The sequence below is a fragment of the Dunckerocampus dactyliophorus genome, chromosome 13 (assembly GCF_027744805.1).
Source record: "Dunckerocampus dactyliophorus isolate RoL2022-P2 chromosome 13, RoL_Ddac_1.1, whole genome shotgun sequence".
Taxonomy (NCBI): domain Eukaryota; kingdom Metazoa; phylum Chordata; class Actinopteri; order Syngnathiformes; family Syngnathidae; genus Dunckerocampus; species Dunckerocampus dactyliophorus.
The window spans coordinates 26,534,261-26,562,235 of NC_072831.1; the positions used below are offsets into that span (position 1 = coordinate 26,534,261).

Sequence of the window (27,975 nt, forward strand, 5' to 3'; positions counted from 1 at the left end):
TCTTGACCCTCTATTTTACCCAACTGTGCACCCAACACCCCTCCCTCACCTGCCTCGGCAATGCCTGCACACTGGCAGCTCCACATCCACCCGTAAACTTCACTTCTTTAACGGATCTTTTATTACCCTGAAGAAGACAAAGAAGAAGAAGAAGTGGCCAGCCATGGAATAATAGGACATTTACTATCACTTTTGGGCCAAAACCAAAAGGATTCTAACTGAAATAGTGGATACGTCAACATGGCTGACGGTAGGACTCATTTCAGGCCCTAAACTCCTGTACTGGGTGCACTCTTAAAGACTTTGACAAGATACCTTTATGAGATCAAGCATTTACACCACTTAGAAACTGTTAAAAATGTAAAGAATGCAATCAATGGCTCCAAAAATCATCATTGTTAAGATATAGTATCAATATTCCCGAATCTGTACCCACTTATTCCAATTTTAATATGGAAAAAATAATATTCCCACATTGGGAGGTTGGTTGTATTTCAGAGTTGTACTGCATGTGCGTATGTGCAGCTTATGATATTAGCATTAAATACGTGTTATCTAGTAATAAGAGGTTGTTTTGGTAGAGTGTGTCCTCGTGGGCAAATTGTGTTGAAAGTACCTTGCTATAAATACATGCTATCATGTGTCATGAGCATTAGCAAAGGACTCTGCAGCCACATGAGACTTAATAGCTGTTCTTTTTTCAAATGACTCATATTTTGTGGGATTTGCTTAAAAGAAAAAAAAATCTAATTCCGCAAAATGAAGTAATGAGTAATGAACCTTCAGGCCTCGATGGCGCTCACTAAATTGTTGCGAAACAGCGACGTTAGGCGGCTACTAGGAGTAGTGCATCTGGGCTAAAAAGGCTGTTTTTTTGTTACGACAGTGATTCTCTTATGCTTTGGAATTGGACGAATAAAAAATACTGTATGATAATGAAATAAACATGCCATAACACAGACACACAACAAAATAGAGTAAAATGAAAATACATTTAATTTGAATAATATTTAACTAAGCTTTTGTATTAGCATGAGACAAAACGACACAATAATTGTTCCAATTCAAATGCTAAATGTTTTATACTTACAACAGGAGTAATATAATAAATGAGCATTCATTTGAAATATTTAACATTTAAGGGCCGCACGGTGGCGTAGTGGTTAGCATGTTGGCCACACAGTCAGGAGATCAGGTTCAAATCTCCGTTGGGTATCGCTGTGTGGAGTTTGCATGTGCTCCTCGTGCGTGCGTGGGTTTTCTCCGGTTTCCTCCCACATTCCAAAAACATGGATGTTAGGTTAATTGCTGACTCTAAATTGTCCATAGGTATGAATATGAGTGTGAATGATTTGTTGTCTATATCTGCCCTGCGATTGGGTGGTGGCCAGTTCAGGGTGTATCCCGCCTGTCGCCCGAAGTCAGCTGGGATAGGCTCCAGCATACCTGCGACCGAAGTGAGGATAAGTGGGCACACTTAATAAAAAAAAACATGAATGGCAAAAAAATGCATCTTAAAATAATTGAAAAGTAATAGAATGCCATAAAAATATGTATCATAATGATGCAATTTTTATTGATTATGTTTATTTTGTCTATATTTTAGTGATCTCAGATATTTGTCTTCAACTGCGGTTGTTAAAGTGCTTTATAAATAAAGTTGGGATAGTGTCATCTTCACAGACATATGGTGGAGTTAGCTTATTTAGTGTAAAAAAAAAAGTTTTAATTTGTATTTTCAAGCAGGCCTTCCCAACAGCAGCTTGAAAAAAATAAAGAAAAACACATTTTCCAACCTGCTACACTAACTTCCGTTATTTTGAAAGCCATGTCTCTGGTTTTTAAAAAATATAATTGTTGTTTTTGCTTCCATAAAGGGGCCAAAACCGCGTCGGCCTCCGGGTCCGATGGATCCCCAGCTGGCTCTGTGAAATCCAAAGTGTGGGTTGTACTGAACAAGCTGCGAGTGTCTGTGGAGCTGCTCATCGCGCTGGCTGCTCTCTTGTCCTGGCTGGTGGTGGGCGTGGTGATGTTTGACTTCGTGGAGTACAAGGCAGTACCTGGTAGGTGACAAAAACACAAGTAACATTAATAATAATACTAATAATAATGATCATTTCTGACGTAGACATTCAGCACATCATGTCAGACCCAGTCCAAGCCATGCACGACGCCGTGGAGGAGGTGTCCAGTCTGGTCAACAAGTTCCAAGGTGCTCAGCGTGCATACACACAGAATCTGTTTTGTTGCGTTTCTGCTATTGGTGACTGTTTTTTGTGGTTCCAGAATGCGCCCCCGACCTAAGTGACCCCATGTCTGCAGCTGCCTATGCAGTGGAAGAAATAGCAGAGGCAAAAGATGGATTTGTGCAATATTTATCAGATGAAGAGGGTACAAGCTTGCATGTTTTCACCATATACTTTACACTGTTTCATGATGATATTATCATTTAAGTAAACTTCTCCCTGCAACATCCAGGAAACTTCTACCTGAGCTATGTAGACCCTGTGGTCTTTGGCAGAAGACTTTTCCATTCAACTGACGACTGTGTGTGCGGAGTGGTGGCATCCATCAGGGACACACTGTGTGCTGCTGTGGACGCTACGTTGGACACTATATCCTACATAAACACGGGTCTGTAAATTGGACATTTCAAATGAACTAAAATCTGGGCCCCGATGGACATGGACTGTAACGGGGAAAACATATTTCTTGTTTTGCAACTTTACCACTATCTGCACCAAAATTGAAGAGGTTCTTCCTCAGCATGTGCACAAGATACAGAACCTGTCAAAAGTTCGGATGCATTTGTTCATAATATTTAATGAGAAAATGTGTCTAAACTTTGATTGGTAGGGTATATGTTTGTGGAAAGTGGTTATGTACATTTCATTCAGCTAACTGTTCATAAAGCAATTAACTAATACCTCAGGGGTTTTACACTGGGAAATTCTACATATTGTAGCATTTTTAGAGAGTCTGACACTCTTTTAAAGTTTTATTTACAACCTTCACGCCAAAAGGGGTGCTCAATGCCAACCAGGAGCACAGTTCAGCGTGCACACTTCCTCTTTATCCACCAATAACGCTGTAACAGCAAGGTGCGTTCACGAACATCACAATCTACAGATTAACACAGCACAACACCAACAGTTCGTTACAATAGGAAGTAAATGTCATGCTTATATTGAAAGGAAATCTAAGAAACACGCCAGCTAAAGTTCACTGAAACATAATCTCTCATCTCTCATGCTCTTTGCACTTAAAAGTACTACATATTAAGCTCTTTTTTAAACTAAAAATATCTAACCCAACGCCTCGCGCTTTCCGCGCTCGGATATGCTAATTAATAAGCTCTTTAATGATACTGTAATGGCAGCTGAATATCTCAACGTCAGGATGGCTGTAAATAATTTATTTGCAGAATACACAGAGCACGCACTGTCTTACAGGCAGATGCTAAACACCCCGCAAACACTGCAACGCGTCCTGGTTTTCTTCTTCTACAAATCTATCTACTAAAGTTTGCTCTAACCCGGAATGCCGAACATTACTGCCCTCTATAGCCCACATGCTATACAGCAGCTCGGAATCACACAAATACACCGTTCGCTAATCTTAATGGAAATCCTTTTAGATACAGGTATCTAACATGCTAGCAAAATAACCGAGCTAACGAAAGGTAATTGAAACTCTCACCACTCATGCTTTCTATTAAGCTGTTTTTAAACTAACTATCTTACTTTCTTTTAACATTAAGATTTTTTTAAGATCAAATAATATTTTGGACAGGATTTGTGTAGAGCTGTAGACTCCACATAGCTAACTGGCTAACTAGCTAACAAAAACATCAAAATATAGCTTTTTGCCTTATGTTTTTAGCACATATTATATTGTGAATATTTTGTTTATTGATATGAAACGTGTCTATGGATAGAACAGCAAAGATTATGGCTTGCTGGAAGATTATGGCACGTCAGGCGATCAGTTTGCGCTGTCAATTTCAATGCTATTTTCAGTCACTAGGGGGCGTAATTTCACGTTATTGTGTATTTCTACCATATTCTGTGATTTTTGTCCTTTCATAGGGCACTTCTTTGAAAAAATTACTTTGACATTCCGATTTTGAAGCCCCCCCCAAAATGAATCTATTTAAAAATAAGTGTGTCTTACTGTGTGTTGTGCGCCCTGCCAGGACGAATAGACTTGAGCTTCATGGATCCAGTGCTGATAGGCCGAGATGTCTTCTCCCACATCAATGACTTCATGTGTGGCCTGATGACCTCCATCCAGCAGTTCCTCTGCCGTATCTTGGACTCACTTCTAGATCTCATTAAAGGTATTTGAACTACAGGAGTGTTTTAAACAGCTAATGACACCTTCAAAAAACATGTTTCTTTCCTCAGGAATTGTTGACATCAATGTTTTGGACCCTGTGGCGTTTGGTAGGAACGTCATCAGCATTACAAACGACACCGTCACTAAACTAACAGGCAGCATGCAGGAAATGATGGACGTCTGCATAGACAACATTAAGAATACTGTCAAAGGTACCTGCTGCTTATTTTTTCATTCATCATTTGCCATAGTGTTTTGCTAAAATAAACATGTATATATGACTAAATACATGTATATATAACATATATATAACATATATATATATATATATATATATATATGTTCTTATTCTTTCTTGTGTTTTTCTTTCTTTTCCTTGGGAGAATGAACAGAATAAGATTTTCATTGCATGGTATAACTGCTGTTTTACCATGCCCATGACAATAAAACTCTCTTGAAATCTTGAATCTTGAATATATATATATATATATATATATATATAAAATATACCGTAGAAACTAACTTAACATATTTTTAAAAAATGTCTTTAATTTTGATTTATTTGAACAGGGACAAAAAAAATGTTACCATTCTTTTCAGCAGTTCATTTCTACTTTTGCTTTATTTTCATTTATTTTAGCAGAATTCCTTACTAGTGTACACATTTAAAAATAATTCAACTAATTCTTATTAAACTTACTTCCTAATTTTTTTTGTAATTTATTTATTTTAGCTATATAATATTTTTTATTTAATTTTTTGAATTTACTCTTCCTAAGTTTTGGTAATACATTTATCCAATTTATTTATTTATACAGTATACTGTATTAGGGCTGCAACTAACAATTATATTAATAGCTGATTAATCGATGAATCAGATTTTTAAAAAACACATTTTTAATTCCCGCCTCTTTATTCAGAAATAGAAGATTTGAACTGACAGAGCAAATACTGTAAACACACAAACACCAGGTTGCCGCTTGAAGATTCTGTTAAAATAATGTTAACTAATAAAATATGTAAATTTTTTGGTTTGTCAAATCGCTCCAGTAAAACAATAAATACACAAAAATACAATCATGATCATTTTCTTAGTCAGTTAATCTGAAGCTTGTTAGATGGACCAAATTAATATGAAGCAGACACCTACAGTTAGTGGTTGGGTCTGCAACATATCACAAAAGAGGCAAAAATGCCCATCATTGTTTTAAAAAAATCAAAGCTGATGTGTGTGAATATCTTGTTTTGGCCAAAAAACAAAGATAATAGGTCTGCTTTCATGGATGACAAAGGAAATTAAAAAATATTCACATTTGAGAGGCTGAAATCAGAGGATATTTACATATTTAAATTTAAAAAACGACTAATCGATGACCAAAATAGTTGTTGACTAATTGGGAATAGCTCTATACTGTATATATATATATTTTACTTTTTAACTCCTAGTTTATTTTAATGTGAGTGGCGCTCCCAGCAATTATACAATGTTCTTATTTTTATTTATTTTCTTTTAGCTAGGAAACGTTTTTTTATGTTATTTTTTTTACATAATCTGATTTATTTGAATGATTGTATTTATTGGCAGTATATTCTGACCTGCTGTTTTATCTCAACTGACAAAGGAATTAAAAAAATTTAAAACCTTTTTAAATAAAATGTTTATAATTAAAAAAAAACATATGATGAAGGCCATTGTGTGGCTAAAAGTTGCTATACAAATAAAGTTAGATTTATTGGTACTGTATTTGTCCCAACCAGCGCATGTAAACAGGCTCTTCTAGCGTCACTAATGGCTATGAGCTATTTGCAGCACTACAAGTACTTGCTATCACTTTACAACGAGAGCTTAACAATGCAATTTAGCTTTTAGCGCCAACGTGTGTTGACTTTCCCCAGGAACTACCGACTTGAGCTTCATTGACCCGGTGGCGATTGGCAGGAAAGTCTTCAATGTCATTAACAGGCTTGTGAGCGGAACGGCAGCACATCTTCAGGATGTGTTGTGTTCCATTGTGGATGTTACGCTGGACACAATTAAAGGTACACGGTTATCGTCAACATGCATAAGTAGATACTGTATATTGGGGCACAGTATGTGTGTAATGTGGCAGCTGTATGGCTACAAGCAGGCCTGTCACGATAATGGATATATCGATTTATGATGATTAAAAAAAAAATTATGAGCCCTCGATAAATTGACATTTGACATTTATTTTTACGTACACGTAAATGTACATAAAATGTACACGTAAATTGACATTTACGTGTCCATCTGGGTTCACTCTGCATGTATCTGTGTTCATTGGCGCCGTATGAAATGAACACAGAAGAGAGCGAGCATCTTCTCAGGGAGCCTGTTGAGCCTTTTTTTCCCAGTGGTGGAGGCGGGGGCTGCGTACAGTACATGGAGTGCAAGCAGTTAGCTAGCAGACGCGAATATGAATGGAGGCACAAAAGTCATCGTTTCTAAGCCGGACGCCACCGATGTGAAGTGTGGATGTGAAGCAAAGCCTTCTTCCCAACAGTCAAGACTTACCGCCGTGTTTGATCGGCGCAATAAATATTAAATGAAACATCGCAAAATGGTGCGCGTTCATAGTCGCTCGCTACCTTGCAACCTTTCAATACTGTTGAAAAGCCAACATTTGAAAAGCCAACAGCAGGAATCGCCTGGGAGATATCAGTAATATTGCATTTTAGCTCACTGCCTTCTCCGTTTTTATCCACCTATTGCGTTGCTGTGTGTGGTTCTTTTGACACCATGAGTAGGATTGGTCTGTGGCGTGGTGACGTCCCGCCATTCGTGTTCTTGTAGGCGGCTTCTGTGCCTAAGGTACACCATGCTTAGTGCCATCTAGTGCCGGAAACATGACAAAATGATCATTGAATAATAATAAACCAAATGATCAACCATCCATCCATCTTCTATGCCGCTTATCCTTACTATGGTTGCAGGTATGCTGGAGCCTATCCCAGCTGACTTAGTAGCTGACTGGTCGCCACCCAATTGCAGGGCACATATAGACAAACAACCATTCACTCTCACATTCATACATATGGACAATTTAGAGTCGCCCATTAACTTAAAACATGCATGTTTTTTGGAATGTGGGAGGAAACCGGAGTACCCAGAGAAAACACACACACGCACGGGGAGAACATGCAAACTCCACACACAGATGCCCAAAGGAGATTTGAACCCAGACCTTCCCGATCTCCTGACTGCGTGGCCAACATGGTAACCACTAGACCCCGTGTGGCACCAAATTATAATGTGGTTTAAAAAAAAAAAAAAAAAAAGGTTGAAATTATCGATTGTCGATAAATTTTAGCACAATTATCGACCAGCAAAATTTGTTATCGTGACAGGCCTAGCTACAAGTATTGCAACAGCTAGCCACTAATCACTTTGACCTGTCATCCATCAGACATCCAGGAAGTTGTCGTGTTCAGTCCCTCTGCGGCGCTAAAGAGGACCGGCGATATCATCGCAGAACAGTACCACATGCTGGTCGACGCCATCTCTGCCTCGCTCATAGGCGAACAAGGTCGGTTGCCCTCACACACACACACACACACACACACACACACACCTCTGGGCTAGAAGGCTGTGACATCAATGTTTTTTTTTTTTGTTTTGTTTGTTTTTAAACAGGAATCTTGCCCGATGTGACCTTTGACCCGATGAAAGTGATGGAAGACGCCATGCTGGAGCTGACGGACAAGAAGGACTTGTTTGTGGCATATATGTCCAGCATGATTGTGGGGGATCAAGGTAGGTAGGCATGTCCATCATCGCACAATGCCCACAATATTAGGAACACCTCATCCAATACAAGAGCGGCAGCCATTAGGTGGCATTTGTGACGCCCCCTGTGAGTGGTTGTTAAAACGCTTTGGAAGATGTAATACAGATCACCTCAACGTTTTATAGTCATTCCACAAATGCTCAATGACTTACGAACATGTTTCCAAGCTGCTATATTGTGTAGCTTCTTCTCTAATGTGTATGTAAACATGGATTCAGCTGTAACAGTGGCAATCCTCTGGCCTCTGATTGGTTAACACATATATTGCATCTCATGTACCTATTATGGTACCTGGTGGCTATTGGGAATGCTTCGATCAATACAATACAATTGACAGCTCTAGTAGTGATGAAAGTTAGAGACCTGCTACCTGGACACTGAATTTATTCTGTTTAAAGTTAAGCAGGACAGATTTCTATTTAATAAAGATATTTATTTGTATTATTTTATTCTGTTAATTTTGTTATCTTGAAGTAAAAAAATGAATCATCGAACAATTTATTTCCCATCTATGGTATTCGTATTACTGCAAAACATGCATCAAATTAAATTCAGGTTTGTGTCAAACAGTACAAAAGTTTCATACAAATAAAAGGCAAAAAAACAAACAAAACAAAAAAATTGGCCCAAAAGTTAATTTTTAAATAATTACCTATTTTCCAGGGGCTAATGGCGGCCCTGGCCCATAAATAAATTGAAAACTCTCGTTAAACCATGTGATCGGTATCAGTAGCAGCCGATCCCACTCATGGATAATCGGTATCGAAATCGGCAGCATAAAACCCTGACCACAGCAACACTGGTGACGACATAATAACTATGTAATGATTAAAATTTTCTACATTTACTAAATCTTTTTTTTGTCTTTTTTAGGAGAATCACTTGCTACCCCAGCTGTAAATGTCATCCCTGAAAAAGGTTTTTACACTTTTTATACTTCTGAATTTACTTGTCGTTAGTATCATTACAAAGTAAACTACATTTATTTGAAATGAATTTTTCATTTAGATGAAAGTGTAGCATCCCACTCTGACAGACACATGGTGAGACGCAAAGGTAAGGCCGGATTTTAGTTGCCGAAACGCACATACTGTACTGTGTGGGTGTAAAATAATGATGTTTGAAATTGCAGGTGAATTTCTGCCGCCGTATGTAAAAGGTAAGACGATGCTATGTTGTTTTATTGACACACGTCAACACAAACACCAACAGTTGCTACAGCGGAACCTCTAAAGTAGAACACGATGATGTTGCTTGACTTCCAACTTGTTCTGATTTCCATAGGAAACAAAGTAAAGTTCATTCATTCCACTGTCCCACCTTATAACCTTTAGTTTCAGTGTTCGAGTTGAGGTTAAGGTTGAGGTTTGGTTAGTTATAGGTATAGGTGTAGGTGTAGGTGTAGGTGTAGGTATAGGTGTAGGTATAGGTGTAGGTGTAGGTGTAGTTTAGGCTTAGAGCACTTGTTAGGGTTAGGGCTAGGGTCAGGGTATTGGGTTAGGGCTGGGGTTCAGATGAAAAGTTTTGTTTGACCTTTGAGGCAGATTTTTCCAGTGAATTTGGGAAATTGTACAACCTTTGGGGGCATTTGACTTTGGAGGTTCACACACACAAAGGTTTATTTGTTTTACACTGATTTACCTTTAGTTTGCCAAGTGTGACATGCTGCACAGACAGCAGATGGACATGATCTAACCTGAAACTGATGTAAAACGTCTGTCATGTTTTGATGCACGGCCCAAATAATAGCATTATTAATAACAATTACAACACCCAGCATGACCAACGTTACCTCGTATGCAGCATACCTGTGGTACACGCTGATTTACAGTATGGTGAGATGAATGTATTGTTTCTCACATTTACACTTCAGATTGTTGTCCTGAGGTCTTGTGTACTTTGTAATTGCAATTTTTGGAATGAAGCAATGCATTGTCCAAGCATCTCCTGTACAAGCGCTTGCTCAAGCATATTTATGTATTTCTCTCACTAATGTGAAGCATGTAAGACTGTTTTGGCAATAAATGCGTGCCTCATTTCATCTCATCACCCGTGTACCTTGGACATGTTCCTCACGTGTGCGTTAAACATGTCACGCCATGCTAAGAGCTGCTGGTGCAGTTGCAGACATGATGATCGCCGCTAAAGACACAGAGGAAGCATCACAGGAGGCTTCAGCATCACCGGGAGAGGACAAAGAGGAGGAGGAAACAGGGAAGGATGAAGATGAGGAGGACACAGAGGGTGTTGACGTAGAAAAGGAAGGAACAGAGGAGGAGATGGGTGAAGAAACAGATAAAGAAGTTGTGGTGAAAGAGGAGGAGACCAAAGATGCTCAAGTCAGATTAGTGGAGGAGGAGGAGCCCAGAGATGAAGAGGAAGATGAGGAGGAGGAAGAAGAGGAGACAACACAAATAGATGAGGAGGAGGCAGAGAAAAATGTAAATGATGAGGAGGAGGAGGAAGAGAAAAAAGAGGAGACAACATTAGATGAGGAGGAGGAGGAGGAGCCGGACACAACCGAGGATGATGAGGAGGCAAAGACAATAAAAGGTGAGGAGGAAGAGGAGGACACAACACTAGAGGAGGAGGAAGAAGACGAGGAGACTACAACTGAAGACGACAATGAGGAGGAAGAGGAGGAGACAACATTAGATGAGGAGGAGGAGGAAGTTGTGGAGACAGCAACATTAGTTGTGGAGGCGGAGACAGCCGAGGAGGAAGAGGAGACCGTAACAGGAGATGAAGATGAAGAGGAGGAGGAGACAACAACAGATGAGGAGGAAGAGGAAGGGGACACAATACTTGATGAGGCGGAGGAGGAGGAGGAAAATGAGGAGACCACAACTGAAGATGACAATGAGGAGGAAGAGGAGGACACAACACCCGAAGATGACGATGAAGAGGAAGAAGAGGAGACAACAGGAGTAGATAATGAGGTGGAGATCACAACTGAAAATGAGGAGAAGGAGGACGCTAAGACAACAACGGTAGATGAGGAGGAGGAGGAGACCGAGACAACACCCGTAGATGAGAAGGAGGAAGCTGAGGACACAATAACAGTGGATGAAGATGAGGAGGAGAAAGAGGAGGAGACTACAACACAAGATGAGGAGGAGGAGGATGAAGAAGAGACAACTTTAGATGATGGTATGGAGCAGGAGGAAGAGGAAGAGGAGGCGACACCAACAACAGCAGATGAGGGAGACGAACAGGAGGAGAGCACAACAGTAGATGAAGATGAGGAGGAGGAAATCACAACTGAAGATGATGAGAAGGAGGAGGAGGAGACATTAACAGCAGATGAAGATGAGGAGTGCACAATAATATCAGATGACGAAGATGAGGAGGAGGAGGAGACATTAACAGCAGATGAAGATGGGGAGTCCACAATAATATCAGATGACGAAGATGAGGAGGAGGAGGAGACATTAACAGCAGATGAAGATGGGGAGTCCACAATAATATCAGATGATGAAGATGAGGAGGAGGAGGAGACATTAACAGCAGATGAAGATGAGGAGTCCACAATAATATCAGATGATGAAGATGAGGAGGAGGAGGAGACCACAACAGTAGATGAGGAAGAGGAGGAGGCGATCACAACTGAAGATGACGAGCAGGAGGAGGAGAAATTAACAGCAGATGAAGATGAGGAGTCCACAATAATATCAGATGACGAAGATGAGGAGACCACAACAGTAGATGAGGAAGAGGAGGAGGCGATCACAACTGAAGATGACGAGCAGGAGGAGGAGACATTAACAGCAGATGAAGATGAGGAGTCCGCAACAACATCAGATCACCAAAATGAGGAGGAGCAGGAGGAGACAATAATAACAGTAGATGAAGATGGAGAGGAGGAGGAGGAGGAGGAGAGTAAAGACGTCATCACAGATGATGAGGAAGAGCATGAAGAAGAAGATGAGGTGGAGCCTCCAATCCACAAAGTTGACCTTGAGCTGACATCTGCTGAAACCAACCACAGCCTAACATCTGCTGATTATGATGATGTTGACAAAGAAGCGCAGCGTTTCTCCGCAGTTTATGACCATAACAAATATGGCGACATGATGGATGACGCCGATGAAAACAACAACAACAGCGAGAGCGGGAAAGTGGAGTCTAAAGGAAGGAGGAAGCTTCACGAACATCTCCGCAAACATGACAAAGGTACTCAAGTCATTCTCATTCATCACTTTTTCATGATGTGCTCATGAAAATGCTCCTGTGTGACCATCACGCATCATCAGTCAGCCAATAATTAGCATGTGATTCAAGTCATGTTTTCTACTTTATCTTAAAGCAGATGTCATTCAATATTTTCACTTCAATGCAGTCTTTTTAAAAGGTCCCCTATTATGCAAAAGTGACTTTTGAATGATGTTCTATCAGCGATATAATCCTGTTTATGAGCACCAAACATGAGAAAAAAAGCAATCAACTTTTGAGAGAAGAGTCCCTCAAACTCTCGCTTTTGAAGTTGGAGGTTTTCATGCCATCTGGAAGGAAAAACTTCCTTCCTTGGGGACATGATAGCGCCTCTGACTCTCCCAAGTACACAGCTTACAGACATCTTAAAATAAATAAAGCTCTCCCAACTACTGGTCAGTCAGCTGCAGATGTGGGAGCTGTACGTTTGCCTGTTGTGCTTTTCATAAGCAAATGGGCTAACTCATCATGATGTTAGCTATGCTAGTGCTAGCATACGTTTGTATCCTCCTGTTCAGCTCCTTAATGTCACATTATCGTATGTTATATATGTATGGCATCTATTACGTTGGACAAGTGCAGAGTTGCAGTGTAGGTATGTGTCCTAATTGGAGATCCTTGGAGACACAGGGGCTGTCCACATGGGAACTTTTTCAGGTGGAAACGGTAAAGTATTTTATGGTTTCAGCATTTCATCCACACGGAAACGGCGTTCTGGCGTTTTTTTTTAAAACGGCTTCCAGAGTGGAAAAATCTGGCAACGTTGCCATGTCATTTTCCGTGTAGACAAGCAAAGGACTACTTGCTGAAAACGATGACATCACCGCACCTTTGCCACCTCATCGCCGTCCCGTGACCAGAAGTGAGGGTTGCTGACGAGCCAACATAATATCAGAATATCTCGATTGGCGTGACTCGCACCATTCTCCGAAGTTTGTTGTCTCATACGCCAAAATGACTCGCAGAAGTAATTCCACTTTGTTGTAAGAAGTTTTGGTGTCACGTGGTTCTGTCTGTTACGTCGTTTTCACCGAGTGATCTGTTCCCGTCTACAGCCGTCCCTCACTACATTGCGGTTCAGACAATGCTCCCTCACTCCATCGCGGGTTTTCAAAGATGAATGAATTAATAAATGATCACTGTTTTGTGGTTGACTATGGCCTGTTATTCAACAAATATTAAAACACAAGTCATAAGTAGTATTCTGGTCACGGGGCGTCAGTAATGACACAAACCATTGATGAGACATGACATTACATCACATTACCTTAACCCTGCATGTAGTCCGCCACGGCATGTCTGACATGATAGCGTGGGGGAAAGAAATTCTCCCATTTCGTGTGAAATTGGTAAGTTTTTGGCTTCTTAATTTGTCCTTCCTCCTCATTCTGTTGTAAACCCTTTCTTAGGTTTAGAATAAAGAAACTGGAGGTGAACTAGTTAGCTCGCTAGCATGCTATGTTAAAAGCGCCGGCTGTCCCTGCAGTGATCCTGCAGCCTGCACATTACAGTTGCGTTTAAACAAAGAATAATAGAAGAGTAAGGGGGACTATAAGGGTGTAATAATGGTAAAAATGCTCAATGCTCTAGGAAAATATTGTGTTTATTAATATAGAATCCTACTTCGCGAAAATTCATAAATCGCGGTAGGGTCTGGGACCAATTACCCACAATAAAGGATGACTGTATTTACTAATCCGACACAGTGGGGATGCAATTTTTGTCAACCCGACAAAAAAAAAACATATCCCAGGAGCACTCCCGTGGGGACAGACACACACACTCTGTGGGAGACAGGCGTGGACAAACACAGCTCATTAGCATTAAATCTACATGCACACACAAAATGCCGTAACCCCAGCAGGGCTTACTAAAAGCAATTTCACATTGTCTAAATTCCAGCATCAAGGTTAGATTTTGGCCAACACACCTCCAATACAATAATGTGGTACATACTGTATTTGAAATGGGTGAAAATACTATAATATGGGACCTTTATGTCAAATGAAAGCCTATTATCCTAAAGGAATTCATCCAAACTGCAACAAGACACACTGGCTTACAGTAACACTGGTTGTGCTGTGTTCTTAGTCTAGTGTCTTTGCACTGCATGATCGTGTGTCACCATTCCATGATCCCATGATGTGCAAAATTACATGAAAACATGTATTTTACAGTATGTATGTGTGTGAATTATATATTGCAGTTGTGGAAGAGGCTGAGAAAAGAGAGGCACTGAAAGAAGTTAAAGATAGACTTAAAGGTAAGGACTTTTAGGTGTACTAATATCTAGTACTGAGGTTCTAACCCATTGTACCTGAAAATAGATGGCACTTTTTTATACTTTATACTGATGAAGACATATGAAACCATATGCAGATCTTTTAAAAGATGAGAAAAAAGACACCAAACTTGAGAAATCCTTCAAAAACAAAACAACAAGAGAAGAAAAGCCAGTAGAGAAAGTCAAACACACGGTGGCTAAACTTCTTAAGCCAAAGACGGACAAAAGCAAAGGTAATGCCACCTAATCGTGGCTGAATAATGTTCATGTTGCTTTTGTTTCAAGAGCGTACAGTGAAATTGCAGAACTAAGAATGTCACTTGCTTTCAGACGAAACCTTGAAGAAGCCAACAAAGGAGCCCCAAGCTGAAGCAAAGTCTGTCAAAGAAAAAGCAGACATAAAAAAGCCTTCTGTGGAGGTGGTTTCCAGAGTTAAGAAGGGAATGAAGAGAACAACCACAGAAGACAGAAAGTCTCCAATTGTTCTGAGGAAACCTACCAAAGAGGAGAAAAGAGAGACGGAACCTCTCTTTAAAAAACAAGCCAAGCAAGAGGAAGCAAAACTTGACAAGAAAGAGGTCGAAGAATCTCTCAAAGAACCTTCTAGAAAAGAGAAGGAAGTCATGAAAGCTTTGAAAGAAGAGAAGGATGTCACAGAAACTCCTAAAGACAAGATAGAGGAGAAGGTAAAAGAAGACAAGAAAGCAATTAAAGCCAAGGAAAAAGTCAAGAAACATCTTAAAGAACAACGAGAGGTCGGGGGACCACCGACAGAAGAAGCCAAAGAAGTCAGGAAATCTCCCATACAACAACAAGAAGCTGAAGAACCACCCAAAGAAGAAGCCAAAGCCAAGAAAGAAGTCAGGGAACCACTTAAAGACGAGGGGTCGGTTGAGGAAACACCCAACGAAAAAGCCAAAGAGGCGAGAGACATCAGGAAAGCTCACAGAAAACTGAGAGCCATCAGGAGATTATTCAAAGAAGAGGGCAAAAAACCATCAAGACATGTTAGAGAAGCCAAGAAAGTTCCTTTAGAAGTTGAAAAAGCTCTCAAAGAAGAGAACGTCACAGCGGAACATCCCAAAGAAGAAATCAAAGTCAAGAAACCTCCAAAAGAGGAGAAACATCTCAAGAAACTCATCAAACCATCAACAGATGGTAAAGAAGACAAGAAACTTCCTTTCGGAGAATTTAAGGAAACTCTGGAAGAAGAGAAAGTCATAAAAGATCATCCCAAAGAAGAACTCCAAGTCAAGAAACCTCCCAAAGTGGAGAAAGAAATTAAGAAACTCATCAAACCATCAACAGATGGTAAAGACGACAAGAAGCTTCCTTTAGCAGAAGTTAAGAAAGCTCTGGGAGAAAAGAAAGTCATAAAAGAACATCCCAAAAAAGAAATCCAAGTCAAGAAACCTCCCAAAGACAATAAACCTGTCAAACCAGCAAGAGAAACAAATGTGTCCTTAACGGAACCAAAGTCACCACAAGACCTCAAAGCTGTCAAAGTCAAGAGAGATGCCAAGCGGGACATATTTGTCACAAGACTCTTAAAAGCAGAAGCCAAACAACAAGAAGAAGATGAGACAAAACCAAAGACAGCATCCAAAGATGAGGGAGAAATGAAGAAACCTCATGAGAAAGAGAGGGTCATCAAAACACCTTTCAAAGATGATAAAGAAGATCTCAAGAAACTTCCCACAGAAGAGAAACACGTAAAAGAACTAACCAAAGAAAAGGAGGAGGACACCAGGAAACACCTTAAAGAAGAGAAAGCAAAGACAGAGGACACAAAGGCCTGCATTCTGGAGAAAGAGGAGAAGAAGCCTCATGAAGAAGTCAAGAGATCTCTGAGACAGGACAACAGATCTTTCTTAAAAGAAACAACCGGAGTAGAGAAAGAACCCAAGAAGCCACCTCACGTGAAAGAAGAGAAGAAACCTGCTAAAGAAGAGAAGATTCCACCCAAAGAAGAGAAGAAACCACTCAAAGAAAAGGATAAGATTCCACCCAAAGAAGAGAAGAAACCTCCTAAAGAAGAGGATAAGATTCCACACAAAGAAGAGAAGAAACCTCCTAAAGAAGAGGAGAAGATTCCACACAAAGAAGACAAGAAGCCTTCGAGAGAAAAGGAGAAGATTCCACCCGAAGAAGAGAAGAAACCTCTTAAAGAACAGGAAAAGATTCCACCCAAAAAAGAGAAGAAACCTCCTAAAGAAGAGGAGAAGATTCTACCCATAGAAGATAAGAAACCTTCTAGAGAAAAGGAGAAGATTCTACCTGCAGCAGAGAAGAAACCTTCTCGACAAAAGGAGAAGATTCCACCCAAAGAAGAGAAGAAACCTCTTAAAGAAAAGGAGAAGATTCCACCCAAAGAAGAGAAGAGACCTCTTAAAGAAAAGGAGAAGATTCCACCCAAAGAAGAGAAGGAACCTCTTAAAGAAAAGGAGAAGATTCCACCCAAAGAAGAGAAGGAACCTCTTAAAGAAAAGGAGAAGATTCCACTCAAAGAAGATAAGAAACCTCTTAAAGAAAAGGAGAAGATTCCACTCAAAGAAGAGAAGAAACCTCTTAAAGAAAAGGAGAAGATTCCACTCAAAGAAGAGGTTAGAAAAGCCCGTAAGGAAGAGGGTGAAGATAAGAAAGTGGTGGAGAAGAAACTTTCCATCAGGAAAGAAAACCTAATCAAGAAACCAATAAAAGATACAACAGAATTAAGGAGACCACCTAAAGATGTTAGACAACCCTTAAGAGAGAATAAACTGACCAGACCTCCCAAGCAGGAGAAGGAAGAAAAAGAGAAGGAAGAACCCGAAGAGAAGACGTCTACAGAGAAGAAGGAAATCCCAGGGGAGCCTTCAATGGAAGAAAAACCCAGTGAAGCAAAGAAAGTATCAACAAAGATCCCCAAAGAAGCTGCAGAACCAGTGACAGTACCTACGACACCTCTCAGGACTCATGGACTTCTCAGAAGGCATCTCAAAGAAGAAAAGGAAGAAACGGCTGCTGCTTTAAAAGACCAGCCGGAAGAAACACCAGAGAAGACGAAAGAAGACAAAGGACTGAAGATCAAAGCAACAAAACAACCAAAAAAGGACAAAGAACTCAAGAAAGCATCCAAACAAGAACCAGAGGAACCTTCAAAGGAAGAAAAGGATGTTTTAAAACCATCTAAGAAGGAAGAGAAAGACAGTGAACCGAAGAAGCTGTCCAGGGCGGTCTCTAAAGAAGATAAAGTGGTCGCCAAAGACAAAACAAGGACCTCTGTCAAAGAGGAGAAAGAGGACAAGCAGACTCCTAAAGAAGAACCTGTGAAGACAGGTATGATACAGGTCCTATAGCATCCCATTGTCTTCATGTAGGACATCCTTAGGACATTCTGTACACACTGCATGTATAAAGTACACAATTCTAGCAGTTATCCACTGAAACTACAGTATGTTCTTCTTTTTCTATTCAAGCCACGAGAACCATAAAGACTGAGAAGACCACCAGAGCGTCCATTATGAAGAAGGAACATGTTAATGCTACTAAAGCAGGTGAGACAACACGTTACTAAATAAAACATTTATTCAATTCAACTTTAACAAAATTGAACTAAAATTGATTACCGGTAAATAAACTCCAACTTTGTAAAAGAGTATTTTTGTCCACCTTTCCAGCTGATGTGTCCAAGAGACCTCCAAGGCTGCTGAGAGTGTCCAAAAAGCAAATATCCCCCATCTTGAAAAAGGAACATAAGAATGTAACCAAAACAGGTAGATAACCTTATCCATTTCTATGTACAGTAATCCCTCGTTTATCGCGGTTAATTGGTAACAGACCCGTCGGTGATAAGTGAATTTACGCAAAATACACAATACTGATTGGTGACCAATCGATCAGAGAATCCCTAAGTAAATGTGTTCTGGGTGGAGGACAGGAAGTGACGTCGGGGGTTCAGAATTGAGTTTTAGCTTGTCCTGGTTAGGGCTGCAGGAGCCTGTGTTATTATTGTTATTATTATTTTTATTATGGTATTCTTATTGTCCCTCTTATGATATAATTTAAACCTGCAATAAAAGTCTGTTGTTGCGGCGATCAAGTGCTTTTCTCACAGAACAATTACTGACCTAGTGACCAATGTAAAATTCACTAGCAATAAAAAAAAAAAATTATGGCAAATATTTGTATTTTAGTTCAATTAACCAATTTTATGCTTGACAATGCTTAATTAGTTTTAATCAATAGGAAAAAAACTACATACAATTTGCTTTAACATGCATATTTTTTCACAAAATAATTTTTCAACCACAAAAAAACATGATTTATTGATATACGTTTGAAAAACGGTGATGGAGTGAAGTCATGAAATTCGAACCGCGATGTGGCGAGTTATGACGGCATCTATTTATTGATCAAACTAATTATTATAACTTTTGTTTGATTTTTTAGAGGCCCCGCAGGTTCCTAAGCTAACAGCCAAACCCGAAGCTGCAAAGAAAGGTATACATGTTCTTTTTTTTTTTTTTAATTACGGCAATAAAATATTTGTTGATGCATGTGTTTTACATTCAGTACATTTTGATTTATTATCATTATTTTCTTATTTGTGTTTATTATTAATTTCATCATTCATTATTTATTCATTGTTATTAACTTCATTATAATTTAACGTAATTATGAATTATTTGTGTTAATGTATCATTTATTTCTATGAGTATTTTTGAATATTTTCCAGTGATCATCTATGAACTACATTGCCATCATTGTTGGAAATGTTTTTTTTATTTTTTTATTTGAAACAAATGTTTTTACGTCACTACTTAAAAGATCAGACACTAATATTTTTGAGTAGTAATCAATAGTAATAAGCTGCACTTCAGCTAATATTGTGCTATTTTGTAACACAGAGGCGCCAAAGGAAAAGGTTGGAATAACTCCTGCCAAGAAAGGTAAACACAGGAATCTTTACACAAGAATACAGTGTTTCCCACAGGACTGCAGTGTATTTGTGGCATGGTGGGTTGCGGAGTTAGGGAAATGACTGAACCGAATGTGCATAATTGGCTATGACGCATTTGGAAAAAGTGAGTAGAAAACATGAAAAGCATAACCAATATGTTTAGAACTACAAATTACATTTTCTTATGTCGCTACGCAAACAAGACGGAGCAGCCTATGAGCGCTTTGTAGATGAGGGAGGGGCCCGCAGCAGCACCTGCTGCACGTGAAGAAGAGCGATATGTGCTTTCACGTCAGACTTTTTTGAAAAACAAAACCAGAGTATCTAGAGCAGGGGTGTACAAACTTTTTCCACCGCGGGCCGCATACTGAAAAAGCAAAGGCTGCGAGGTTACTTTTACTTTTTTTTGGTTTGGTTTGGTTTGGTTTAGTTTAGTTTATTTGAGCATGAAGGTTACAATGGAATACATCTCATGAATCATTCTTTCACAGTTCCACATGAAACCAAGTCATTTTTTAAACCAAGTCATGTAAATATGCAAAGACATTTTTTATATTTAAAGAAAAAAACTGCCTGCATCTCAGCTCTGTGTTATCTGTGACAACGTGTACTATTAGTATGAACTTTTTCTCCTTACATTACACTTTTTTGCTTGTTTTTCCTTTTTTTTATTTCCACAAATATTTCAACGTTCTTCTCGTAGCTTTTTTTGTAATGTCTTATTATGCAGTATGTAATATTATGTCACCATATTGTGATTCTACCATCGTAATATTCTAACTATCGAATTGTCCTAAAATCACAACTTTATTCTTTGTTTTGTTTGTTTGTCATATATTACGGCTTTTCCAAATATTACATATTTTAATCTTTAATATTTCAACTTTATGCTATTTTTTTCCTCTGAATATTATGACTTTATTCTTCTAATATTTAGTTTTTATTCTTGTAAAATTACTGCTTTTTTCCTCCATGTTTTGCTGTGGTTGTTTTTTTTTTTTTTTTGTTTAATTGTACTTTTAGAAAGTGCTGAGGCCCAATAAAAAAACAGCCTTGGGCCGCACTTTGGATACCCCTATTCTAGAGGGGTCTGATTACCGTACTTGCTAAATGTAGCAACAAAGTCCTGAAGTTGGCAACAGTAATCCCTCCTGCTACGTCGTCTTATTCTCTGCAAACTAGGTGCATTATAACGTGTCTAGGCTTGAGGGCAAATCCGTTTGTGGCGGTCCAAATGTATTTGTGACATGAATGCACGGGAAACACTGGAATAAAATGAGACTAGAAGTCGCTGTGTTTTTTTATACAGCTGCTCCAAAGGAAAAGCTCCAACCTGTCATCACGAAAAAAGGTAAGGACTGGTTAATGTCATTAAAATAAAAGAAATATAGAAACTATAATGTAAACAAATAAAAGTGTATTTGTATTTGTTGTCGTGTTGCCAGAACAAGAGGGTCCTGCAAGAAATGCCTCTTTGCTGAAGGAACGAGTCAAAATAGTGCCAATGAAGAGAGGTCAGTGTCCCGTCTTTGTTTTTTTGACTGTTTAAATGCAAATCAAATGTACTGTATGTATATACTGTACATTTCACGGCAGCTGTCACAAGGCCAGTCAAGAAAGTCCAGGACGTTTCGCCCAAGACTTGTACGTATGCTGCATATTGGAAATGAATTTAAGAGAAACGTGAGTGAGTGATTACACAGTTTGTACTTTTTAGCAGCGGAAGACGTCCAACTGAAGCCAAAAGCAGTTGTGACAAAGAGAGGTAAGATTTTATTCCTATTATATGAATTTATTTGCAGACGAAATACAGTGAAACGCGTTTAAGATGACGCTCTTCAGATTATAAGCGGTTCTCAACCTAACCGAAGCCATTGCTTGGACTTGTGACTTTGGCCAGAGACGTAGGACAATAACGGCCGGTAATAAAGGATTTTTCAACTTGTTGACATGGTTTTCCTCCATTTGTGCATAATTTTATTTGGATTCTTGTGTTTTCTTATGATATTTTATACCCTTGTCTGACAGAGCTGCTGTGGTAATTTAAGTGCATGTCTTGATTATGCACAGCGATAATGATGAAGTTAACTACATGACAATACAATACAGTCAATATAAACACCACATTTTTTTCAGGGAAATGACCCTTTTTGACAAAAGCGGTCAATCATGCATGTCGACGTCGATGTAAGTGGGCACTTTTTAGTAACAAGAAGAACATGGTGGAGCAGGACTTGATGAGTTGGTTGACATAGATTGGTTGTCAACATAAACGGGTTCCATTGTAATAACAATAATAATAATACTAATAATGTCTCTAATACATCTCTTCTTAGAACCTGCCCCACTTAAGACAAAGCAGGCTACAGCTGCTAAAGGTAAGTAAATACATCGGAACCTTGGTTAGCGTCTTGAATTTGTTCCAGAAGGTCATACATACGAATTCATCGAAAATATATATTTTCTCCTTTTTACGTTGCTTATAGATGCAGTGGCCGCACATAAAAATGCCTCTCTCACCAAAGAGAAAGTCACAGTGGTGCCGCTGAAGAAAGGTAGCTATATCTTATTTTATTCAAGATAAAAACCATCCAGGATGATGTTCTCTATGTTTATTTTCATAGAAGTTGTTGACAGGGAGAGGAGGGCTTCCTCTAAAGGTTACTTTCTTTTAGTTATTGCTCTTTTTATTATTTATTGTTGGGAATCTGTTTAATTCATGTGCAGTAATCCCTCGTTTATCCTGGTTTATTGGTTCCAGACCTCACCTTGATAAGTGAATTTCCGCTTAGTACAGTCAAACCTGTCTTAGCGGCCACCTGTATATAACGGCCACCTGCCTATAGCGGCCGCTGAACAATCCCCCGCGGAAAATGTACATGTTATAGACCCTGTGTATAGCGGTCACCTGTCTAATGCGGCCACCCATTTTGTATCCCTTGGTCAATATCTGACCGCATATAGTGGCCAAATTACCAACTCAAGCAGAAGCTTCATGCACGAAAAAGTTTCGTTTTTCAATCAATGAAGCCGTCGTGTGTAGACTTTAATTACTGAGTCCTAGCTCAGTCACAATCATTCACAAGAGCCACACAAACTGTCAGTTGTTCCACATAAAAAGCCATCTTCTTTGGAGCTTGCTACTACAGTGACACCGTTTATTTCCTGGCGTGAGACAATGTGCACTGGATTCTTGTGCCTGTTGTGAGATAATTTGAACCTGCCATGAAAGCCTGTTGTTCCGGCCATCAAGTCTGGTGCTTGTGTGTCACACCAAACATTGCAGTAACATTACTGACACCTGGTGACCAGTGTAGACTACACTACATATCATTCACAGCCTCTTTGAATGCGTCTTCTGATTGCCTTATATTTGTATTTTAATTCGTTTAGCCGTTTTTATGCTTGAAAATGCTTCATTTAGGCAAAAAATACGTACAATTTGCTTCAATATGCATATTTTTGGACTAATAATAGGCTGCATTCAACCATGAAACAACTTTATTTATTTATTTTTTAAAACCGTGACAGAGTGAAGCCGTGAAATTTGAAGCACAAAGTGGCGAGGGATTACTTTCATTTGGAAACACGGTATTATGATTATTAACGCTTGTAATTAACGATGTGATGGACAGACATTAAAGTAGTACTTGTAGTAAGGAACAACTGTTGTAAAGTAACATAAGTATTCCTATAGTTTATTACAGTAAGCTTACAAAACCAAAAACACCACTGAACAGTAATGTAATGCACTCATGGGAAGTGTCCAGGCTGGTCCAATAACTACTCTGTGTATAGTCTATATAGTCTGTCCCATCCATCCATTTGATGCTTTAAGCTTTAAGCTAAGAATATGACATATTGTTACTTTATATTATTTAGCATACTACTACAAATACTACATTTCTAAGGTCTCGTTTGCACGAATGACAACTCAAATGATCTTCTTATCATCACAACCAGATGCTACAAAGGAAAAGGCCAAAGCTGCTGATGAAAAGAAAGGTCAACAATAACCATAAAAATAATAAGTCATATTTAATGTTCACATGCTGACGTCTTTTGTTGTTGTTTTTTTTTTTAAGTGTCTTCTGAAGCCGAGGTCGATGCAAAGAGGGAAAAGGCCACATCGCTCCTAAAAACAAAAAGTAGCCTCATTTTTGTTGTTATATGTAATATTAATGATTATTATTAAAATAATAATAAAACATTTTAAAAAATAAAAGAAAAAATGTATTATCTGAATATTAGTTTTTGTTCCACAGAGCAAGAAGCCTCAAAAGAAAACATCAAGCCTGCATCAGCGAAAAAAGGTACGATGCCGCTTTCAAGGGCAGCTGTTATTTTCAACACTGAGGGTGTTTAATACGTTGATTTATCGTCCAAACGTTCTTTTTATGCTTTTTTTTTATTTCCTTCTGGTCCAACAGATACTGAGCTTGCAAAGGAGGCCAAAGCAGCAGAGAAAGGTAAAGATGCAACAAGCTTACGTGTGACTTCTGAACCATTGTTTTTTTGTTGTTTTTTTTAAAGAAGGAGGGGGGGAAAAAGGTCATATTTAATGAAATGTTACATCTTTTTCTACTTGTGAATTGTAATAATTTTATTTTTGTATTTTCTATTGGTCCAGTAGAGGCTGAGCTTGCAAAGGAGGCCAAAGCTGCTGCAGCAAAGAAAGGTCATGAAAGCAATACGCTCATTCTAACTTAAAAAGGACAAGTGCAGTTGACAATCCCAATTTTCATTTATTTTATCTGGTGACTTTTGAGATTTTTTTTCCTCAATAAAAAGGGTAGAGGTATAAATGTTCCTGTTAATTTAATAGTTTTATGTTGTTGTTTTTATTTTTAATTATTGTAATCATTGTATCTTAATGTGTTAATTTGATCAGTTTAAAAGAAAGTGGTTGAAAAATAACATTTATTTTAATTCAATTTTACTCTATTTCAGTTTATGACTTTCAGGCAAATTTTTACCATATTTTCTGTAGTTTCATGTATTTTTTATTTCTTTTTTACATTTTTTTTAATTATATTTTGTAATATTTTCCACTCCATACTGTTTCAACAGAAGCAATGCGCTCATTCTAATGTGAAAATGATTGCATTTGAGACTTCGGATGTTGATTTATTTTGTCTTGTGACTTCTGAGTAATTTTTTTTAATCAATACAAATGTTCCTGTTCAATGACTACGCTTTTATGTCCTTTTTTCATGTTCTTCTTTTTTCCAAGTCCTTTAATTGCCATATATTATAACCATTGTGTTTTCATCTTTTCATTTTATTTTATTATTTTAAAGGAGTGAAGGGACTGAAAGATTAATTTAATTTAATCCAACTGTGTTCTATTTTCATTTGTGACTTTCAAGCTAATTTTTGTCGTTTAATGTATTTTAATGTTTTTGTGGATTTTTCTTTTTTTTTTTTTTTTTTGCATTTGTATCTTTTACTTTTTTAAATGACATTTTGGATGTTCAATCATTATTTCCACTCCATATTGTTTCAACAGAGGCTGAGCTTGCAAAGGAGGCCAAAGCTGCTGCAGCAAAGAAAGGTAATGCAAGCAATACGCTCACTCTAACTTCAAATGAGTTGACAAGTTCTGAATGGATTTGGATGAAATGTTCAGGAATTGTCGGAGGTGGGATATGGAAGAGCTGATTACATTTTGAGGGCGATCCGGATCACCGTCTCGATACAGGAATTTTTTAAAGGATTCTTTAACATTGCGAAATAGGACCATTTTCAGCATTTGTGCACATCCAGTACGTAACTCCACAAAAAATGCTCAGCGCACGTGGGGGGAAAAACAAATACAGGACAAGTTTCAAGTTTCAACAGGTTCTACAAAATATCAAAGACTGATCCAGATCATGGAATAATTCCGGATACTGTGATCCAGAATATGAAAAAAATAGGGAACCTTTGGAATTTTCATCATAGGAAGACAACGAATGAAGCTATAAACATGCAACAACACCATTGTACAGTATATATATATATATATATATATATGTGGAATGTGGAGTGTGCCAACAGATTTGTTGTATCTTCAAAAGCTACGGAGCCACGTCGATTCAGAAGAAAACCGCCATTACGGAAAATGCGATTTTTGTGAAGAACTTCTGAACTAACATTGATATCATGTTGAATCCTGTTCCTAATGGTGTGTTTTCATGGACAATGAATCTAAATATGTAGATAAAATAAATGTAGGACTAATATTTATGGTGTAAATCACAATATGGGGGGGAACTACGGCGCTTGGCGGGGGTCTGCGCTCTATGAGTGCTTTTCTAGCTCTTATAATGTAATCATTGTATTTCTGTTGGGGGTTTTTTTGATAATTTTAAAAAGTAAGGAGGTTTAAATGTAACTGGATTTCATTTCTATGTAGTTTATTTGTTTTGCATTTGTATCTTGTACATTTTTTATGATAAAACAGAGGCTGCGCTTGCAAAGGAGGCCAAAGCTGCTGCAGCGAAGAAAGGCGAGCAAAGCAAGAAACAACTTGTGCAACTTCTCCTCTAAAGTCACGCAGGCGTGTAACAAACTGTATGTTTGGTTTTTTCCCAGGTAAAACTGTGGAAAAGAAGGCTGCCAAGGATGAAAAAGTGAAAGGTACGACGTGTAAAATTAGCTCCAAGGCGGGCTTTTACTTCTACGAGGCATGAATTGTCTGTTTTTGTTATTGCTCACAGAAGACGGAGTTCTTAAAGAGATACAGGAACCGGTGAAGAAAAGTATGTTATCACATCGATTGAAGTCATTCACCTTTGATCGGATTTACTGATGTGTCGTTGTGTGTGTGTGTGTGTGTGTGTGTGTTGTAGACAAATCAGCAAAAGAGGAGAAAGCCAAAGGTAAACGTTTATGAGTTGAACACACGCCAGAGGTGACTCGTGTTGAACTCATTCATTCTCGTTTCGTCAGCAGACTCGGAGGAATTTCTGATGGAAGGTAAGTACGCGACGCGTAAACTTGAAGCGCTGTTCAGCTAGACTGTCTCGTGACTCCGCCCGCAGACGAGATGCCGTACTTCCAGTGTTTCTTCGTGGACGAGGACGAAGCCCAGTTTCCCTTCTACGCCTTCTCACCGCTGCAGATTTAAAGTATTGGACGCGCCGTTCCTATTTGACGTCAGATTTGGTTGAGCTCTCGTACCAAACATGTACAGCCAATGGCATTCCTTTTTTTAATTTTGATTTTTTTTTATTTTATTCAAACTCTAATTTCATATTTTTTTGGTTTATTTTATACTTGCTGTAACATCCGTGGATATACTGCATTCACTTTTGGCATCGCTGAAGCTGTTTTCACCCAACAACTTTTTGGATGGAAAAAAGTCAGAAGTCGTGTAGAAAGATGTTTTTCCATCAACAATACCAGTCCACACACACACACACACACACACACGCTTTGTCTATTTTGTTACTGTCCCGTCATAAGGAATGACCGTACTACATCGTTTTTGAGAGCTCCCAAATATCGTGATGGAAAACTACCTGAAATGTCGACATTGAACACCGATGTTGGCGACTCATTAAAAATGAACTACTTTCAGTTCATTTTGACTGTTTCCTTCATAAATAGACCAAAGAAGCACTACTGATGACTACTGACGTATTTAGAATAACACCTTATCATAAAAAGATTAATATGCTTGATGAGCTAATTCTGAACTCCAGTCAGATTTTGCCTCTTTTAAGCATGCATGAGAAACGAGCACCATGGAAGGTTTCTTTTTCAAAAAAGGCCTCAATGCCGAAGTAAAGACGTGTTAAATACGCCACACAGGCACCGCACTTCACGTGATGGAACTACGGTTGCGATGGTGTGGCGTCGTGAAGCGGTGCATTATTTCTCCCGAGCCAGACTGCACCAGCTTTTGGTTGTAGAGCTTTTTGTATTGTACTTCCATATGTTGCTTGTGTGTAGACAGTTAAAGCATGGTGAGATGCTAATCCTACATTGACGCACACATACTGTAAATCTACTTATCTTTTTTTTTCATAACAAGTGGGACACATCTTGTGTTAAATAGAGCACGCCAAGCGGCTCAGGCTTGTATTGTTTTATTCAAATGATTACGATTGCACGCTGTGCAGACTTACTGTATGACAACAGAAGATGAATATATTTCAACGGAGTTCTATTTTAGTAAATATATTTATATTGTTTCACTCCACTTGTGCAATACATCAGGTCAAAGCCTGAAATATGAAATCTGCATGTGTGTGTTACGTGTTCCCAACACTTGAAATGACAAATAACAGTAGATTGCAAGTGATTGTAAATACAACATGACCGCTATTGGTGGTATTTGTCATTGTGCTTGTATTTGAAATAAAAAAAGCCATGCAAGTCTTCTTCTTCTGCAAAATGTGCAT

At 38.7% G+C, this 27,975-nt stretch overlaps 1 protein-coding gene across 7 annotated transcripts; it reads left to right on the plus strand.

Annotated features, from left to right (window-relative positions):
• The first annotated feature begins 43 nt into the window (after positions 1-43).
• si:ch211-266g18.10 (trichohyalin) lies at positions 44-27,954 on the plus strand. 7 transcript variants are annotated; one of them, XM_054796163.1, is made up of 40 exons: positions 44-250; positions 1,878-2,063; positions 2,129-2,212; positions 2,287-2,391; positions 2,479-2,634; positions 4,196-4,339; positions 4,407-4,550; positions 6,235-6,378; positions 7,767-7,886; positions 7,994-8,113; positions 9,021-9,065; positions 9,156-9,203; positions 9,280-9,306; positions 10,269-12,320; positions 14,566-14,622; positions 14,739-14,876; positions 14,974-16,668; positions 16,714-17,961; positions 18,102-18,179; positions 18,303-18,398; positions 19,075-19,125; positions 19,533-19,574; positions 20,895-20,936; positions 21,031-21,099; positions 21,182-21,229; positions 21,303-21,350; positions 21,922-21,963; positions 22,072-22,140; positions 23,549-23,590; positions 23,671-23,733; positions 23,851-23,898; positions 24,016-24,054; positions 24,216-24,263; positions 25,095-25,139; positions 26,031-26,075; positions 26,162-26,206; positions 26,287-26,328; positions 26,419-26,448; positions 26,519-26,545; positions 26,611-27,954. In XM_054796163.1, the coding sequence occupies exons 1-40, from the start codon at positions 241-243 to the stop codon at positions 26,694-26,696; spliced, it is 7,668 nt and encodes a 2,555-aa protein (XP_054652138.1). In that variant the 5' UTR covers positions 44-240; the 3' UTR covers positions 26,697-27,954. The 7 variants fall into 7 exon arrangements, with proteins under 7 accessions (XP_054652138.1, XP_054652133.1, XP_054652134.1 ...); XM_054796158.1 differs by having other exon boundaries at positions 14,974-17,961; XM_054796159.1 differs by having other exon boundaries at positions 14,974-17,961; positions 26,522-26,545.
• Positions 27,955-27,975: the final 21 nt, after the last annotated feature.

What these genes read in the sequence shown, in the direction of transcription:
- si:ch211-266g18.10 (XM_054796158.1), top strand. An exon ending in ACTTCTAGATCTCATTAAAG is followed by an intron (nt 4,340 to 4,406) that starts GTATTTGAACTA and finishes TTCTTTCCTCAG; the next exon opens with GAATTGTTGACATCAATGTT. An exon ending in AGCTGCTGCAGCAAAGAAAG is followed by an intron (nt 25,140 to 26,030) that starts GTAATGCAAGCA and finishes ATGATAAAACAG; the next exon opens with AGGCTGCGCTTGCAAAGGAG.